Below are 20,073 nucleotides of genomic sequence, written 5' to 3' on the forward strand. Positions count from 1 at the left end.
AAGAGCTATCTACTTTGTCCTGAGTGTTGAGATAGTGCTACACTTAAAAGGATGCATAACCCAGGCTTCAGTTATGTTCATTGCTCTTAGAGAAGGTAACATGGAACAAGAACTAATACATTCCAGAGCCTCTGATAGAGAAGTGGTATCATTCTGGTAACAGGACATTGGTAATAACAGAAAGAAAAAATATCCCCCATCTGTCTAAATTAAACAAAGCCTGAAACCAACAGAAAAAAAATGTGTAGTGTGTATTTTGCAGGTTTAAGACAATTCAGGACAATTAAACAATGGACTATGTATATATATAGATCTCTCTCAGGCACCATAATCAATATGAGCCAACAATATTTAAACTTGATTCAGGCCACATTCAGACATTTGCTCTTATTTACAAATATTTAAATTAAATACAACCTGAAGTGTGTGTTGTTACATACAAAAACCAAAAACTATACAATTCAGAGCAGTGTTTGTTTTAAATAATTTACATTTAAGCTAAATGGAGTCACTTGTGGTGCTCAAGTTTTTATCACCCCTTCCAGAAAATCCTTCTCTACCATCTCTTCTATTTTTTGCCTGGCTTTGCTGGAAAATGGTTTGTGGTTCTCCAGTTTCATGTCCTTATTAGGGAAGGGGTTGTAGTAGAGGACAGGGCTCCCTGAGTGTCCTGCACATCGGCTTGTGACTTTGCTGTTGAAGACTTGACTGAGCACATTGAAGAATGGCAGGAGCTGCTCAATGCTGCGCACAGTACAGGTGGTGAGCAGCAAGTGCCCTGGCTCCCAACCCAACGTTCTCCCTGAGTTGTCTTCCTCTGGGTTTTTCTGCAAAAACAGAAATGGAATTGTTATAAACAGATGATGAAGTACTTTGGAAAACTTGAAGGAATATAAAAATCAAGAATCAGAGCTAAGAATGAATGTAAATAACAACATTGAGTCTTCATTTCAGACTTGAAAAGCCCTTCTTCTGAGGCCTTTTAGTGCCAATTATTAATTGTTTTATATAGAGATCTAATATATTAATATATTAATAAATCTTTCCTATCTAGGCTACACAGGTGAGTTTAGCCAAAATGATTTTGGGCAGACATAGGGAGAATCAAATATGAGAGTTTGTGTTGTGCTTTGCATATACTCAAAAAGCTCCCATGTTTCTGGACTTCCACTAATGTAACAAAGACTAGGTTACAAAATGACTGCAGAAGCAGCTAGAAAGGGACACAAGGCTTTATACATTTCACCATTAGTAAATCAATCAATTCCTTTTTAACCAAAGGCCTAAACTTCCCACAACATGGCAGCAATGTCTAAAGTGAACAATTATTATTGGCTCTGCACTACAAGGAGAAGAAAGGATCTCAGGGGAGAAACTGTCTGTTCCTTTGCTGTACTAAAGCACACTGGGAGAAAACTGGACCTGGAGTCACAATAATTGGGTTAATGTCCTGTCACTGCTATTTACTTTGTGGTATTTTTAGGCAAGACACGTAAAGGCTCCTCATTTAGAAAATGGGAAAATCTAATCTTTACCTTTCAGTGAAGAAGTCAAATGAGAATGCATGTGAGAGCTCTCTTAACTAAGTATAAACACATATTCAGAGGCTATTTTAAGAAGCCAACTAAATTATACATACACAGTTGAAGACAGCAATCTCTACAGAAAAATTACGAGAAAACTGGAGATTTTGGTATTTAGGCAGAATCACAGGTATGGATAATTAATACGACGAACTGAGTGAGGAAAGAATCATTAAATGAGACTAAGGAAGCAGAATTACATCTGTCGAATCGAGAATTTTGCCTTCTAACACCAGATGTTGCTGAGATGTTTTTATCTAACATTTTAATATATCACTAATTTCGTAGTAGAGAAAACAAATGCAAAATCCCCCTTATTATGTATGCTTTCAGGGGTGGTTTGCTTATTTTAAAGTAAAATCTTGAGAAAGGAAAATAGACTTAAGTCAACAGAAGACTCTAGGAGACATCGAGAAAAGATCACCTGGTTGGTTATCCATTGCCAAAAAAAGTAAACAACCAGCATTAATGTATTTCTTAGCAATTATTTAACTTCTGACCTAGATTACAAAATATACTGAACTGTCTTCTTTCTCTTAACTATAACACTGGCTTTAACAATAGTCCTGTGGCTGGCTTTTGCCTACCTGACTACCATTACTCAAGTACTGAGAACACCACAGGTTGACCACATCACCTCTAGTTCCCTAAATCAAACTGCAGATAAATGGTAATTAGCAGGTATACTAGAATCCCTGGGTGGCACAGACAGTTAACTGCTGGACTATTAGCTGAAAGGTGGCTAGTTTGAATCGACCCAGCAGTGCCTTAGTGATCTGCTTCCGAAAGGTGTCAGCCATGAAAACCCTATGAAGTTCTTCTCTGCACACATGGGGTTACCATGAATCAGAACCAACCCAAAGGCAACTAACAACAAGAAGCAGGTATACAAGAGATAAATGTATGCTTTATAAAAATAAGCAAAAGCTTGAACCATCTACACCATCCACATATAGCTGGTATCCAAATGTAAGAGAATTACGGTGTAACTACCCCCCCGCAAATATTCCTGTCAATATGTACCTTTAAGAGAAGGACTTTTTACTAAGCTCTTAAGAAGAATGCTTCCCTGTTTTTAACTATTCTTAATTAGAACTCTACCTCCCCCTCAACAAAACAAGAAATCTGACATGTTCCATGCAAACTTTCTCTTTTTGACTTCCCCTGATCTACACTTGAAAAAAACTTCCTATTTACCTCCCTTGTATTTGTTGACATCCAGACCTGGGTTTGTGCCTCAATATCTGGTTTAGATGTTGCAACATCTGCTGCTATATCACAAGCATCAAAAAGCCACCCTCACCTGATGCTTGGCCATCTCCAATCCCTCCAAAATCACTGTCTTAAAGTCCTCCTCCTTGTCCTGTGGAAGGAAAGAGGAGAACTCATAGCCTTTATCCAATGAAAAGTATGCTTGGCCATGAAGACCTTTTTTAAGTGATTTGGATGGGAAAATGGTTTCCTACCACAACAGTCTTCTTATTCTGTGGCATAAGTTTTGGGCAAAAGATGAGAAGTACTATGAAACTCTCATTACTAATAAGGGGCTAACAAAGTCCATGTGCCTGCAGTCACTTGTAATCACAATGCCAAGGACTTTTTGTCATCATTACTTTTCCAGACACTCATATCAAAGTGAAAGTACCTGAAAGTTCTATCCTAGCTTTCTGAACCTTAATTTCACCTCTCACCTCTCTCCACTTATTCAGCCCCTGAAGAAGCAACCAGCATTTTAAATCAAGCTCCTCACGTCCTTCAAGTACAACCTCTTGTCTTATTGCTTCCTTCTGTTCCATTTCCATAGTTTATGGAATGTAGTTTAGAGCTGCTGCCTGAATATGGACTCCAAAAACCTGGAAAATTTCTGAGCAATCAAAGCACATACTGCAAACCTGGACTAACAAAACAGCCTAGGTCATCCCAAAATTATACATTTTTTTTTTTTTAAATTTTGAATACACGAGAAAAGACAAAAGGTTTATTAAAAAAAAGGGCCCAATGATAGGCAAAGAATTATAGTTAATTAGCCTGATGCATACTAAAAGATTTAAAGTACATTAAGACATGATATAAAATGTATTTTACAAATTTTATCCTACTGTACTTTATTTATGGAGCCCTGATGGTATAGTGGTTAAGTGCTCAGCTGAGAACCTGGTTCAAACCCACCAGCTGTTCTTTGGGAGAAACGTGGCAGTTGGCTTCTGGAAAGGTTAAGCACCTTGGAAATCCCAAAGGGAATTCTAATTTGTTCAACAGGATTGCTACGAATTGGAATCGACTGGATGGCAATTTTTTTTTCTTTCATATACAGTAGTCCCTTCTTATCCATGGGGAATATGTTCCAAGACCCCAGTGGATGCCTGAAACCATGGATAGTACTAAATCCTATATATGTTTTTGCCCTATACATACAGACTTATGATAAAGTTTAATTTATAAATTAGGCACAGTAAGAAATTCACATTAACTGATGGGCATATAGCATACACAGTGTGGATATGCTGGACAAAGGATGATTCCTGTGAAGGGGGCGGGGTGAGACAGCATGAGATTTCAGGATGCTACTCATTTAACATTTTTATCCTTTGGATGACAGCAGGTAGTTGAAACCACAGAAAATAAAACTGCAGATTATGGGTGGACTACTGTATTTTATGTATGGCAAATGTTTTAAGTAAACTCCATTCTTCTCCTTGAGAAATTTCTCTAACTAGTTACTTTTGAGTCCTTCACTGCTTTTCTAATAGAGACAGGTTAATTTAGAGCAGTGTTTTTAAAACTGGAGATAGGAGGTTCTTGAAATTAATGGGTTAATGGGTCACAGCATTTAAAAAAGAAGAGGAACTACAGAAAAGAAAATACTGTATTTTTCTCATGCTCAGTGAGGGAAAGTATTGTTTTGTGAGAAACTTGTATTTCAGATCCTGACCCAGTACAGCTATATAAGTGAATCTAACACAATTATTACTGTAGGTCAAAATCAAAAATGTAAAAAACATTGACTTAGAAAATGAATTTTTAGCATTTATATTATCTTAAATTGGTAAACAGAATATTAATGATTATTCCCTTTATTCTGATTCTTGATGAAATATGATTTTCTCAGTGCATAAAACAAAATCTTCTCACCTACTAATTAGTTCTTTTGAAAAAATATATGACATTCTAACTTGTTGATATGGAAACCTTTTAAGACTACAGTGTTACATGATTCCAAGGTTTTTATTTTATTTTTTGGGAGGAAAATAAGGTATATCTTATTAATAAACAGAATATTTCCTTTTTCTTTTTAAAAGGTGAAAGGTATAAAAATTATTTTAAAGTAAAATTTAGTTTGGGGGAAGAGGCAGTATTAAAATCCATCATATCCACTTTCAAATGGCCTATCTGTGTCCTGTTCTATGCAGTGATGTTAAACTACATAAAAAGATCGTCATTATCTATTAATGAAAGTGTCTATTCAGAGTTAAAATGAAACTTTTGAGCATTTTTATGAACGAAGGCAAATATAGCCCGATAGCATAGTGCTTAAGGCACTTGATTGCTCACCAGAAGGCTGGTGGTTCAAACCTACCAGCCACTCCTCGGAAGGAAAGCTGGGCAATCTACTTCTGTAGTGATACTGCTTCGGAAACCCAAGGAGGGGTCACTATGAGTTGGGTCTGACTCGAGGGCACATAACAACAATAACAACAAACGTTAAAATAAAACACTGTTTCAGCTGCCTAAAAAGTATTTCAGGAGCTGCTTTCAGAAATATTTGCTTCTTTTTCAAAAGGAAGGAAATCAGTGTACAAGATGTATAGGTCAGATCAAAAGTGACTAGTGGGAAGGTGTCAAACAAGATATAACAGTCGAACTGCTTAAGTAAGTACATTGTTAGCAGGGATGTGAATTGCTTCCCTATTAATAGGTATTTTAAAGATTATTATGATAAGCAAATTCTCCTTCAAGATACAGTATATTTTTTAAATGTCTGGAAATATTAGGACCATGGACATAAATTCTCAAAACTAGGGAATTTTTTCCAAAATATCTCAACATGATATTGTTCTCTGTTTCCCATGAAGTATTTAGTAAGGGCCTCACCAATATACATAGTTACATAAAACAAAACAAAAAAAAATGTAATACCTTTGCCCTTTTCCGAAGAAGTTTTGCTAGTCGTACCACATAAGGTTTAAACTCTCGTTGATGTATGCCCTGCCTTCTGACTTCTAAACCTGAATCATCTGAGGCTTCTGGAATAAAGGCCCATCGGTACCTACGTATAGAAAATGCAATTGACATTAAGTAAGACAGATTTTGTACTGTCTAAGATGAGGCCACATAGATCACAGCCCCACCACTAACTTGGATTAAAATTACCAGCTCTGCCAATTGTAACCCTGATGCTCTGGGCATGTTTCTAAACCTCTCTGAACCTCTTCATCAGTAAATAACCACAATTAACCACTTCACAGGACTGCAATTAGTAAATGAATGTGTAAACTTTTTAAGTGCTCATCTCCACATAACCCACATGTTCAGTAACATGGGAACTATTGCCTTCCATGAGCAGAAAGCAAGTGTTCCACATATGTTTCGTTCCCCATTAATTAATAGGCAAAAAGTCCTTAAAAGAAAATTACTTTTATTTAGCTTATTATCTCTTTCTACTATAACACAATCTGACAGAGTTGATTCTTCCACATGTACACATTACAGGGATAAAAGTACTGACAGAATTTAAGCAATGACATTAATTACAGTCATCATTTTGTGCAACCATCACCACTACCCATTTTCAAACTCTGAATTTTAAATGCCTGTGAATCAAATACACGCTTATGAATCAAATACATTTTTATGAATCAAATATATGATGAAAGAAGAGATGCATAATAAAAATTCAAATACTTTCCTGCTCAAGTATAGAAATGAGTGAAAGTTCTTCTTTGGGAGGTTAGGGTAAAAACATAGTTAATGTACATTTTCTCCCTTTTCTAGTATCATTTTGGTTCTTGTCATGGAATACGAAAAGTTAATACCTTGAGCATACTATTTTATGTTCTTCCTAGAGTCCATAAAAGTACATTTTCTATTGCCTTTGTGAATATAAGCAACCTGGTTAACTTGGACCACTCCTCTACAATTCCTCTTAGTATCCTTTTCTGAAGGTGCCCAGGAATATAATCAGTTTAACAGATTCCCAACCACTGGAATTCATCAAGAAGTAGATGCATATGGTTTTTAAACAGAGAAAAACAGAACTGGAATTAATCTATACAGTTTCTAGTGCTTAGGATTAAACTGAACGAAAAGCAAGCTTGTGAAACACAGTTAAGAATGTCCAAATATAGCAAAAAAAATTCTGGTCTCTTGCTCTTAATTCTACTATTAATATTCCAGAAGAATAATACATTATGCCACTGCATTTTCAATCTTGCGGATAAATTCTCAATTAGCTACATTTTGAGTAAAAAATTTAATATAGTTTACCCATTTTTTTTAAGTTTAGATATTAAAAACCATATATTTTTTTCCTTTAATGAGCTGCTTTATCATAGGAAGAGCCACTTCCTAATAAAGGTTTAAGTTGAAAACAGATTCCCCAATTGGGCAAATAAATGAAGCCCTTAAGATTTCCAATGTAATACCATTAATTCCTCCACTCTCCTCATGGTGCAGAACCTCAGTGAATCCTTTCAACCATTTTATGCCTAATATAATGCAAACTATATTTTACTATCCAAAAACATCCAAACTTATCATTTTGGTGAATTTCAAATATTTTTGAGCATGTAAGAAAAAGAGTTGTAATACTTTAGTTTTTTCAGTTTGCTCCCTATCCCCCCTGCCATCACGCTGGTCCAATCCACAATCACCATAAATAAAACAGTCTCAATTCCAGTCTTTCCCAACTCCTGTCCTTTCTTCACAATGTACAGCCAAACTAAACTTTCTGAAATGCAAGTCTGATAACATCATTTTGTTCATAGGATAAAATTTAAATTCTTTGATACAGCTTAAAAGGTGTTACATGATTTAGTCCCTTTCCAGCCTCTTCTCTCAACACTTTGGTCCAGCACTACTCTCTCAACACTTCAGGTGTACTAGGCCCACTAGTGCCTCTAAGTCTTCATACATGGGCCTCCCCAAGCCTTATTCTTCACTAACTCAGTTTAAACCTTCCCTGAGGACCTGCTCTGATCATCAAAGCTAAGAGAGAGCCTCTGTTGTGTAGCCTCAGAGCACCCTGTATATAATCTATCATAATATTCATTATGTGTTTAACTGTACATTGCCTTCAACAGACTTGAAGCTTCTGAGTCATGTACCTACTGTTTCACATACAGTGAGTACTTAATTTAATTGACTGAATGGTCTGTTAATATATCCACCTAAACTATTCCAGTAACTGTGCCATCCCACTCCTCTGTCAAAACAATTACATTCTAATAATAATACTGAGTATTTCAACTTACAAAAAGAATTTTTTAATTAGGCTTAGTCAAGGAACATATTTAAAAAACAAAAATCTATTTAATATCCTTGCTTTTACTTACATCTGGAACTGAGGAAGATTTTCGGAGGGCAAAGCCAGAGCCAAATCCAAAAATTTGCAAGCAGAGAGATAGAGGTTTAACCAGCGCTGGCTGTTATATGAAGTAGAAAAGCCATTACCTCCTGTATAGGTTGTCTCTAGACCAGCCACAGAGGGGCCTGAAGTCCTGCCAGCAAGAGACAGTGTTGTCAACCGCTGTCCCCATTTACTCACACATAACTACTAGTAAATCCAGCTAATATTTTTCATAATCATTCTGATAAAACCATTACAGTAATTACTAAGCAAGGTCATGACTAAATTAATTTTGCTATTCTCAAGTAAACTTCACTTTTTTTACCTTTTACAATGTAAAAAAGTAGTACATAATAACTCACAACACACTCAAGGAATATAAAAACATAAATTGTAAAACCGAGAAACTACAGTACTATTCTATTTCCTTCTATAGAGAAGAGGAAAAAATTTTGATAAAAATAAACACAGTTATTTATACAGAAGACACACTTTATAAAACTAGCAATGAGGGAGATGGATAAAATTATTCAAGACAAATTGTCCTAAAGGAAGTTTCCAATTTGTACATTTAGTTGCATAAAATTTCTTGCTTATAAATTTTTCAATTTGTAGATTTTTTTTGTATAAAACTTCCTGCTTAAATAAGTAATATTTAGTCACACATTGAAAAAATGCCTCTATAAAAAAGAATTACAGTATATTAAAGTGGGACCATCTGCAAAATATGGAGATATGGACGGACACCTTACTTACTTAAAGGCCACTTGCCATAACAACCTTTTCTGTATGTTAACAGTATTTCAGGGAATAGATCTGACATACCAAAACTAACATGGCTCATGTAGCTAAAACAGTATTTTATGGTTTTAAGCTCAATTTGTGTCTGGATGCCAAAAGTCATGAATGCCAACAGTTTAATCAAGTCTAAAATTCTTAAGGAATAAGGGTAACTACATTATATTCAAACATGAAGAACAAAATATATGAAGTATACAGGTAAACCTTTAATTGTTAAGGAACATTCTGGATGATTTTAGGATACTAAAAACTGAGAAGACAACATTGAAATGAATTACATATTACCGTGAAATATCTTCATCAGCAGTAAGTTCCTGTTCCATGAGTAAAAATACTTGTACCTGGAGATCACAGAATAAATTTTAAGTATATTTCAACTGTATGTTTAACCTTTATTTCAAATTATCTCTGTGTTATATTACTACAAAAACAAATTTTAGGCTACATCTTCATGACCTGCTAAATTACATTTAGTTTCTGAAAGTAAAACTGCAATGAGCAGCAAAGAAACTTGCTCATCATTTGTCAGAAGCCCGTCATGGAACAGAGTCACAGTTTGGGGGGAGGGGGGAAGAAAAAAAACCTGAAAAATATTATATATATTTTTTGTGGCAAAATTATAAATGTAAGGTTTTTTCAGATTCCTTTCCTTTCTTACTCATCTCCTTTAACTCCACTCCTGAAGTTATTCAGACAAAGGTGACCTGGTATGGTTTGGGAGTGGGATCTGGGAGGGTTTTATTGTTTGGGAATACATGAAATCTTTGTGAAAGTCTCTCCAAAGCTTGCTGAACTGGTTAAGTACTTCACTTGAATAGTAAGTATATACCTTATGTCAATCCATCTAAATCTACCTAAACCACCTCTTTTCACCCAGAGGTGGTGGTGGGAACCAGTCCTGGCAGCCATGAAAAAGTTAAACCTTTGATGTAGAAGAGACAACTAAGTAAGCGAGATGATACAAAGTAATGATTCATGATGAACTGGCTTGGAAGTTTAAGCTGTTTAGAGATGGAATCTTAACTTGGTTTACTAACTTTTTTTAAATCATAAAAATTGTCAGTAACTAAGGTAATTTTTTCCAATATTAATTTTTATCCAGTAAGCATATAATAGATGATCATACAGTTTGATAGTTTAGATTTAAACCTAACAATTAAAATTGACTCACAAGTTCTGTAATCATGGTAGGCCAGAGTGAGGTAAGATGTTGTGGAGACATTCTTAAAAGTAACACTCTAAAAAACAGGAACACTTGAGAGTGAAGAGTTGGCACCTGGGGCAAACGAAGGCTCTCAACCAATCTCTCTGAAAGAAATACAGTAATATTTTTAATATTTAATACTAAACCATTTGAATCATTATCATATAAACCTTTTCTAATATCTGGTCTAGTACTTGTCAACTTACCTGTGGTGAAAGACCACCTTTGAAAAAATTTCTAATCTAGTGAAGACTGATACTTTCATAAAATCAAGATAAATTACTGGAAAAATGAAATTAAAGAAACAAAGAAAAAATACAAACTATCTTCTTATTACTCAAAAAATCTGCCAAAGTACTGTAAAAGTTTAAAATGCTCACTCTAAAGTTTTATACTTATCATGGATAGAAAAACAGACTAATACTGGTCAGTGGACTACACTGCGTAGCAATGACCTATTCAGCTTTAAAAGAAAAAAAAAACAGAACAAAAATTCCGTGCATGTCATATATTTGACATTAGGTACATTGTTGTTCTTATTATGTACCGTCAAGTCATCTCTGACTCATAGCAACCTTGTGTACAACAGGACAGAACATTGCCTGGTCCTGTGCCAGCCTCATGATCCCTACTACACCTGAGCCCATTGTTGCAGTCACCTGGTCAATCCATCTTGTTGAGGGCCTTCCCCTCTTTTCGTTGACCTTCCACTTTACTAGGCATGACATCCCTCTCCAGAGAATGGGCCCTTCTGACAACATGACCAAAATAGGTGAGATGAGGTCTGGCCACTCTCGCTTTCAAGGAGCATTCTGGTTGCATTTCTTCCAGGACAGATTTGTTAGTTCTTTGAGCAGTCCATGGTACTTTCAGTATTCTTCATCAACACCACAATTCAAAAAACATCAACTCTTCTTTGGTCTTCCTTAGTCATTGTCCAGCTCTCACATGCTATGAGGCAACTGAAAATACCATGGCTTGGTTAGGCCCATCTTAGTCTTCAAGGTGGTATCTTTGCTCTTCAACACTTGAAAGAGTCCAATGCAATACGTCTTCTGATGTCTTAACTGCTGAGCTTCCACTGGCGTTGATTACAGAATCAAGTAATATGAAGTCTGACAACTGCAATCTTTTCTCCATCTATCATGATGCTGCTTATTGGTCCAGTTGTGAGGATTTTTGTTTTCTTTATATTGAGGTGTTAATACATACTGCAGACTATAGTTTTCAATCTTCATACTAAGTACTTCAAGTCATCCTTGCTTTCAGCAAAGTTGTGTCCTCTATGTATCGCAAGTTGTTAATGAACCTTCCTCCAATCCTGATGCTACGTTCTTCTAAATATAGTCCAGCTTCTTGGATTATTTGCTCAGCATACAGATTGAGTAAGTATTGTGAAAAGATACAATCCTTATGCACTCCCTTCCTGATTTTAAACCATGCAGTATCCCTTCATTCTGTTTGAACAACAGCCTCCTGGTCTATGTACAGGTTCCTCATGAGTACAATTAAATGTTCTGGAATTCCCATTCTTCTCAATGTTATCCACAATTTGTTATGATACACACAATTGAATGCCTTTGCATAGTCAATAAAACACAAGTAAACATCTTTCTGGTATTTGACATTAGGTATAAAGGGTTAGGAAAGAAGGAATCATGTCTTCTGGGAGAAGAGCAATAATTTCATGAGAGAAATGACAATCGTCATTCCTGGCCCAGTCATCATGTTGGCTGCTGAGGCTGGTGGCTACTATACAAGCACACTCAGGCACGAGGGGTGTTCTGTTTTGCTACAAACAATTCTTCTCTGGGTAATGTTTATTCTTTCCACTGTGGAGCTATTTGGTGACACAAGGTGATTACAAATACTGATATCCTTTTACATACAGAGTGCCACCAAACCCATTTGATGAAGATGCTCAAAAACTTTATATAACCCCTCCCCCAAAACTAGTTTATCTCCCAATGTTACTTCTAGCCCAAATTTCCCAGTTCTGTCTGTATTTTGGTCCTGTCCTTATGGGTATAAACCTCTATCTACAGTAAGAAAACCTGCCTGCAGCAGAACAGTCTTTATATCTTATCCTCAAACATGAATTCCTAGGACATTTGGACCAAATAATAAAATAGAGGTCACTTTTAGGCACATTCTAAAAACTCTATTATCTTATAGATACTGGTGATAATTTCTGCTGTTTCAGTAGAGCAATTTTTAAATTCTAAAACTTATCCAAATGAATTACCTATACTTTGATGTATTTCACTCCAATTTACAACTTAGGGAAAGCATTTATTAAGGAACAAACAAAATTGTAATTTAGAAGACAAAGGGCTTTTCATGATTTACCTTGTATATCTGGAAGATATTTCTGGTATTGGTCAATTTCACTGCTAAAAATAGCAAATGCTAATCTTTTGAGAAGCATGGCTCTCTGTTCTAGCTCCACATCACGGTTTGCAAAGAGGTTGAGTGAACTGCTTTGAGCTACTGCTACACGAGCTAAGAAAAGAAAGCATGTAAGAGACTATGATACAGATATTCATCTAGTCATTTGAAAAGGTATTATTCTGTTATTACTCTTTAAAAATGGCTACAAATGCCCTATGACATGCAAGGCTGAGAAGAGCTTGGGGCTCCTCTCTGAGGCAGAAGGGGTGGCAAACAGATCCAGCACACGTAAGCCAGAAGATCAAGAGGTAGGAATTGTGATACAGAAAGACAATTTATAACTGGGTTTTAGGAGGTAAAATTACTAATAATATCACTTTATAAAATTCTTTAACATTAAAAATAATTTGCCTAAATCATGTGCATTGCTTTAAAAGTAATTTCCAGCCTGTCCACCTACTTCTCCCTCCTTATGTCCTGCTACTCACCCTGAACAGCTCACTCTACTGTAACAAAACTTTCTTACTTGCTGTTTCTTGAATTTACCATTCCAGGTAACTTCTCATCGAAGGGCCTTTGTAATTTTTGTTCCCTATGCCTGGAATATTCTGCCCCTAGGCCTTCTCATGGATGGCTTTTTTTTTTTGTCTCAGCTTAAGTATCAGCTGAGTAGAGAGACTTTTCTCTACTCACTCATTCAAGTGGGTTTTTTTTTTTGTCTTGTTTTCAATTAAAATCTGTAACATCACCCTGCTTTATTTTTTTCACAGATTCTCCCTGAAATAATCTTTTATTTAAAGTTAGCACAGTGTCTTGCCAACTGTTGTTTTTGAATAAATATTTGTTGAATGGATGAATTTGAACCTTCCCAACAACTTTGTGGAGCAGACAGAAAAGATGGTATATTGCCCTTTTTCCAGATGAGGAAATTGCAGTTTCAGTTATAGAATTTACATAAAATCTTAGAGACTGATATAATTTCATTTCTATTTTAGTCCATTTAGTTTAGTAACTTTCAAACTTTTTTTTAAAAATTAAGTAAACTTTTTACAGACGAAATACTACATGGAACTCTCATAATAAAACTAATCAAGGTAGAAGGGGAATGGTGAGTGATTTTGACTTTGGACTCAGTCTTTGTTCCTTTGAAGAGATAAAAAATAGACCCAAAGAATTAAAGTGATCTTTCCGATAGGCCAAATCCAATTCCTTTCCCTGCCCTCCACTTGTCAGTCTTTCATTCATTAAATAAGTATTTATTGAGTATGTAATATATTCCAGGAAGTGTATTGGGGAAATAGTTAAATCAAACATGACCTTTTCCTTCTGCTATTTATCACTACCTCTGTAAGTATTAAGTATAATTTGACATAGAGCTAATTCAGTAGCTTCCAGAAAAAAGTAAAGTAAACAGTAACAATGAATTCTGAACAGGGAAGAATTTGGGTTGTCATCCCATAGTACTCACTCATCAAATCTCTAAATGTTGTCTTATCATGTGTCATCAAATTGTCCATAATTGCTCTCCAACTGAAAGAGATAAGGATTATGATATGTAATTAAGTGCTATTACTATTAAAGAAACAGTGTTCTACTTTGGAGGATATCAGATGAATTCAATAGACTTTGTGAGATGCATGATCATGTTGAATGCAGGACAATGACTTACTGATTAACACAAGAGGCATCCATCTGAAAGAAACTGGGATCCATAAAGAGGTCAAAGGCTTCTTTCTTCCAAGCTCTTCGTGTGTACTGATACCCACTAAGACTGCTAAGCAGCTGGACACAGGCTCGATAACTAGGGGCATTATGTGCACTGTAAGGAAAAAAAACCACTTTAACCTAAATGTTACAATTTTATCATCAAATTAGATTATATATATGTATTTGCATTTATCTAAGACAATGACATAAAGACATTAAACAGAAAGAAAGCATCATAAAAAAAATAACATCTGATTAAGTTTATGTTTTTTAAACATTAAAATTCAAGGTAAAGATAATGTCATTTTGTGGTTAACTCCAAGAATGGTAATAAGGGAAGACAACTTGTTTTTCACTGGCTGAGAACTTAAGAAAGAATCTATGTAAATAATAATAATACCTGTGATTTCGGAGGTAGGGCACAACATAATGCATAATATTTACAAGTAACGGAATAACCCTTTCCTTTTCATCACTGTAGAAAACCATATCCAAAAGATGAGCCAAAACCTAGGAAACAAGAAATGAAATGGAGTACAAGATGCAAGCTGAAACTGACACTGTCCAAAGGAATCTATTTTCAGTCTGTAAGAAACCTAGACACTTAAAAAAGAAGTATCTATAATTCATTTTTATATTAATAGTTTCTGCCATTATTTGTTTTTGTCCATTATCACTATCAGCATATAAAAACAGGGGTACATTTTACTATTTCTAACTGAGATAGGGAAGTTCAGTAAAAGAGAGGTCAAGAACTTTCTAATATGAAACAAAGTAAACAGCAAATACAGATCTCGAAACTAAGTATTTTCTCTCCCTGACTATGTTTAAATGTGGCTTGAAAAAAACAACCAAATCAACTTTTATTTATAAAAATTAAGTCCCAACTCTGTCAATTAATAGCTATTTGGCTTCAGTAATGCTATTCTAATCTATGGGAAGCTCAGTGTCCACATCTGTGAAGGGCAAATAAAAATGATCTGCAAGGCTATAGTCAAAAACTAAACCAAACCCACGCCACTGAGTTGATTCTGACTCATAGTGACCCTAACAGAGTATTTAAAAGAGCGTGACAGATAATGTGTATGTGTCTGCTAAACTATAAAGTCACACAAAGCAGCAGGCATCACTATAGCACCTTTACCCCTTCCCCCCATATTGCCGTAAGAAAGTACTTTTCTTCTAAAAATACACTTTAAATAAAGTGTGTAGAGGAATATCTAAAGTTGTAAAACTAGTATCAAACAAACTAAAAAATCTGAATACAGAAAAGGTCAAAACTGTGAATGGTTAATTCTATATAATCATTTCTAGAAGTACAAAATGGTTTTTCAAATTAAAAACTTCTCCATAAAATGGTTAATATTTAATTATGAAGCTGTTTAAATGTAAATTCTTGTGAAAAAACTTGTAAATATTTACCTCAGAGAGTAATGTCAATGCATGAACACTATATACAGAGGGAGTTATGTTTGAGGTTTCCATTGCAGGTGATAACATATCTAAATATGAGAAAATATAGGTAAGATAAAGATATAGTTAGGTACTTTCTTACTGAAAAAAGGGATGATTTTATAGTACTTATAATGCTAGCTAAAATAACTTCTTATGGATATCCAAATCAAACCCATTGTCATCGAGTCGATTCTGACTCATAGCGACCCCCATTGGGTTTCTGAGGCAGTGTATCTTAATGGAAGTAGATTGCTCAGTCTTGCTTCTGCGGAGTGGCTGGTGGGTTTGAGCCACCAACTTTCTGGTTACCAGTCAGATGCCTTAGGCACTGTGCTACCAGAGCTCCTTTCTTATGCATATACCCCCCAAAAAAACAAACTTGCTGCTGTCAAGTAAATTCGACTCATAGTGACCCTTCCCTGGGTTTCTGAGGTGGTATCTCTATGGAAGTAGATTGACCAATCTTCTTTCCGTGCAGTGGCTGGTGGGTTTGAACTGCCAGCTTTCTGATTAGCAGTCAAATGCCTTAGGCTCTATGCCACCAGTATTTGAGAACAGTACCTTCAACATCAGATTCCAAATTGGTTCCATCCACCACTATTTTGGGAGAAGGCTTAACTTCAAGATTTCTTCGTAGCCATGTTGTCTGTTCCAAAGAAGAACCAGCAATTGCACCAATTGCATCCACTATTTTATGTGTTACATCCTAAAGAGATAATGAAGAACCATGAATAAATGTGCTATCACCATATACTAGTTATGCAATTTTGCTGTTCAGATTTCTGGAAATAGGTATGGTATACTTATTCTCATAGAATCACGACCCATTAAGAGTTGGAACAAACTTCACAGATTATCTTATTCAACCCTGCCATTTTAGAATTGAGGGCGCTAAGAAACACAGATGCATGGAAACCACTCTCAATGTGGAATGCCCTACCTGAAGATCTCTTTGGTCTTTTTTATTTTCCAAACTAGGGTTTTTCATAATAAACTCATTCAGAACCCTAAAACAGAGAAAGAGAAACAAGAAATATTATTTGAAAAGTACCTCTGTGGATTCAATTTCCACTCTAAATCTTTAATGAATACATACTCTATGAGTCAACTGAACTAACACATATGCATGAGAAGACATGCACAAGAATGTTCATAACAGTATTATTTATAAAAGTCAAAAACTAGAAAGAACCCAGATGTCCAGCAACAATAGAAGAAATAAATTGAGGAATGTTCATATAATGTAAAGCAAGAAAAATGAATACACTCAAGTTATATAAAATGAATGAATTTCACATACATATGATGAAGGAAAGAAGCCAGACATAAAATACATACTACATTTACATATGCATATAATTCAAAAACAAACCAAACTTTATCAGTGGTGTTAGTAGTCAAAATAGTGGTTATTTCTGAGAAGAAGAGATAGTAATTGGGAGAGGGCCTGACTGGCAATCATCAAATAATCATACAAATTATTAACATAGATCAGGAAGCTCCAAGGCACAGAGAGAAAAGAACTTTTCCAAGGTTATGTTCAGGGCCCAGTTTAAATGCCCCTACCTTTATGTTTCCCTTCAGTCATGCTATTCAGCCCCTCCTCTTCCAATCCTACACTTAATCCTGAAAGTAACTTCTGTTAACAGTTTCACGTTAGTGTGTTTATATTTTGTATATATATAAACACATATCACCTCTCCCCCTTATTTGATAGACTTTGCATTATACTACATCTAGTTCTGCACCTTGAGTACCTTATGAGAAGGTAAAGAGATCATGTCACCCAAAATACCTTTTATTCAACAATTAGGACAATGGACATTTTCCTTTTATTTGCAATATTATCATTAAGTGAAATTGCTTACCCCAGTATAAGGAACTGCCCTGGAGCTGGAAGACTCAGTTGTATAGAGTCTTTCAGAAGTATCAACAGGGATGCCCAGCTATCCACTAAATTGGGCACTGGAATCCTGCAAGATAAATACTGTCTGTATAAACAAAAAGCCACAGAGAATGTTTTCTTTGTATCTTCCCACAGTCTTTATCACATTTTCCTACTAGTTCCTCTGAAACATCCCTAAATTTTTATAGACAATGATAGAACAAAATTCCTAAAAGCTGTATTTTTAAATAGTATTATGTAAGAAGAAAACTAAACACATTTAAAATACCCACTGTGATTTCTTCATGTAGAAATTTTTAATCATATGGATTCTCAAAAGTAAAATCCAACTTCAATACATCTCAGTTTAATTACTGAAATGTCATCTACTCCCTAACCTGGTCTCTCCACTTCCCTCTTGTATTAGCTCTTTTTCCTTCATATAAGAATGTCCACATCTTAGGGAAAACTGTCAGTTTATCCTGAATACCATTCTCTCAGTTGTAAAGAAATTAAGATTATCTTAATTATCTATTCTTTCTTTCTTTTTTTTTTTTAGTAGCCCACTTTTTTTTTTTTAATTGTGATTTGGGTGAAAGTTTACAGAGCAAGTTCACTTTCCATACAACAGTTCGCATACACTGTCTCATCGCATACACTGTCTCATCGCATACACTGTCTCATGACATTGACTACAATTTACCCCAATGCAACAGCTCCCCTCCCACTTTCTCCCCATAGTTACCTCTTCCCTGTGTTCTTCCCTCCATGCACTCCTCCTGCTCCCTGAGCTATGTCCCTGTGCATACACAGCCCTTCTATTCTCCCATGATTGTTTTCTCCAAGGAGTGTATCTACCTAGTGTAAATGTTCACCTCATATGCCTGTCTTTTGTTTGGCTAGAAGTCACAGGTGTGGGTTTAATTCCAGACCCGAAGGACAGCTAGGGGCCATAGTCTCAGGGGTTCTATCAGGATCTATCAGACCAGCAAAACTGGTCCCCCTTTTATTTCCCCAAATGATTTTGAGTTTTGTTCCACATTGTTTTCCCACTCTATCCAGGATCTCCTACATAGATCTCCCTCCGAGTGGTTGACAGTAGTAGCTGGGCACCATCTAGTTCTTCTGGTCTCATAGTTATATACGCTGAGGACAACATGGTGTACCAGTCGAGTTTCAGCCTATTCTTAAACCTAGTACCTTTCTATGTCTATGTTCAGATTTTACACTGTCCTTGCTCTAACTCACAACCTGTTTAAATACATCAAACAACCTAACTTTATAAAAGTTAGTCACAGATCATAAATGGATGCTAAGTTTGGTGATTAAAATGGAATCATACGATAGAAAGGATTAAGATTCATCTTCTCAAGTAAGAAGTTATCAAAACTCAAATTAAGTAAATTCTTTTCTGGGGTCAGTAAATATAAAGCTGGAATACCATGACAAAAAACATATTTCACATCATTATTCCTATCAGCTTTTAATCTGATTAGATGCCACATGTTCATTTATATCAAAACACTAATGGATTCAGTGGTGATAGGCATGATTTCAAGAGTAGAATTCAGCTTTTTCATTTATATTTAAATGATTTTCTTAAAATTCAGTGTTTAATATCCAGTGTATCTTCCATAGATGTAGACCTTTAGGCTGGAAGGATTTGGACAGCTGGCTCATTAAGATGGGCATGATTTACATTATATCCCAAAACAATGTTCTGTTTCTAGCATTTGTTCTTTTAATTTTAGGGAGAAAAAATGTAGCAACTATTCAAAGAATACAGGAAATTTTCCTTCTATATTCTCAAACTTCTACACATTATTAAAGCAATCAGGAGAGATCATCAGTTATCTTACCTTTGAATATAAGCATAGAAAAACTGAAGCATGCAGACTTCCAAAGAAAGATGTTTCTACAAGCAAAAGAAATCAATTTTACAGAGAAGTAAAACTCTGCCTTTGCTTTTTCATTGCTGCAATTACCTGCATCTTACTATTAATTTTTAATAAAAAAAAAAAATTAAAAGAAAACAAAATCAAAATATTAGTTGTTATAAAAAAACATGATACTCAACTGCCTACTTTTAAATGATTCATTTACTCTAAAGGCATCTAAACTACTTAGGGTTATCAGAATGAGGTCAAGACTTTTTATTAAATGTAAATTTAAATCTATTTTACTACATACATCTGTTAAATTAGTGTAGTTAGTTCAAATTTGGGGCCAATTCCTAATAATCTAAAGTGAAATCATTAAATTAAAGATAGGTCTGGGTCTAATATATAATAATAAAGAAACACTTGCCCTTACAAATTAGTAATAGGCAAGAAAGTGATACTGATGTCTATTCACATTTACCAATTTGTTCCTTTTTGTTGTTGTTTTGCCGTTGAGTCGGCCCCGACTCATAGTGACCCCTCCTTGGGTTTCCGAGGCATTATCACTATGGAAGTAGGATTGCCCAACCTTCCTTCCGAGG

At 35.3% G+C, this 20,073-nt stretch overlaps 1 protein-coding gene across 1 annotated transcript in view; it reads right to left on the bottom strand.

Annotated features, from left to right (window-relative positions):
- Positions 1-5,803: 5,803 nt before the first annotated feature.
- DOP1A (DOP1 leucine zipper like protein A) overlaps positions 5,804-20,073 on the bottom strand; it is a 62,404-nt gene continuing 48,134 nt past the window's right edge. The window contains exons 18-30 of the mRNA XM_042782340.1: positions 19,451-19,506; positions 17,575-17,679; positions 16,647-16,713; positions 16,268-16,412; positions 15,674-15,753; positions 14,652-14,761; positions 14,214-14,363; positions 14,013-14,074; positions 12,503-12,655; positions 10,121-10,257; positions 9,235-9,290; positions 8,253-8,299; positions 5,804-5,850 (exon numbers count right to left, since the gene is read on the bottom strand). Coding sequence (XP_042638274.1) covers positions 5,804-5,850; positions 8,253-8,299; positions 9,235-9,290; positions 10,121-10,257; positions 12,503-12,655; positions 14,013-14,074; positions 14,214-14,363; positions 14,652-14,761; positions 15,674-15,753; positions 16,268-16,412; positions 16,647-16,713; positions 17,575-17,679; positions 19,451-19,506 — 1,215 coding nt within the window. The remainder of the gene's footprint in view (positions 5,851-8,252; positions 8,300-9,234; positions 9,291-10,120; positions 10,258-12,502; positions 12,656-14,012; positions 14,075-14,213; positions 14,364-14,651; positions 14,762-15,673; positions 15,754-16,267; positions 16,413-16,646; positions 16,714-17,574; positions 17,680-19,450; positions 19,507-20,073) is intronic.

The sequence above is a fragment of the Orycteropus afer genome, unplaced genomic scaffold, assembly GCF_000298275.1.
Source record: "Orycteropus afer afer isolate SDZICR_OR568_19922 unplaced genomic scaffold, OryAfe1.0 scaffold00011, whole genome shotgun sequence".
Classification (NCBI taxonomy): Eukaryota; Metazoa; Chordata; class Mammalia; order Tubulidentata; family Orycteropodidae; genus Orycteropus; species Orycteropus afer.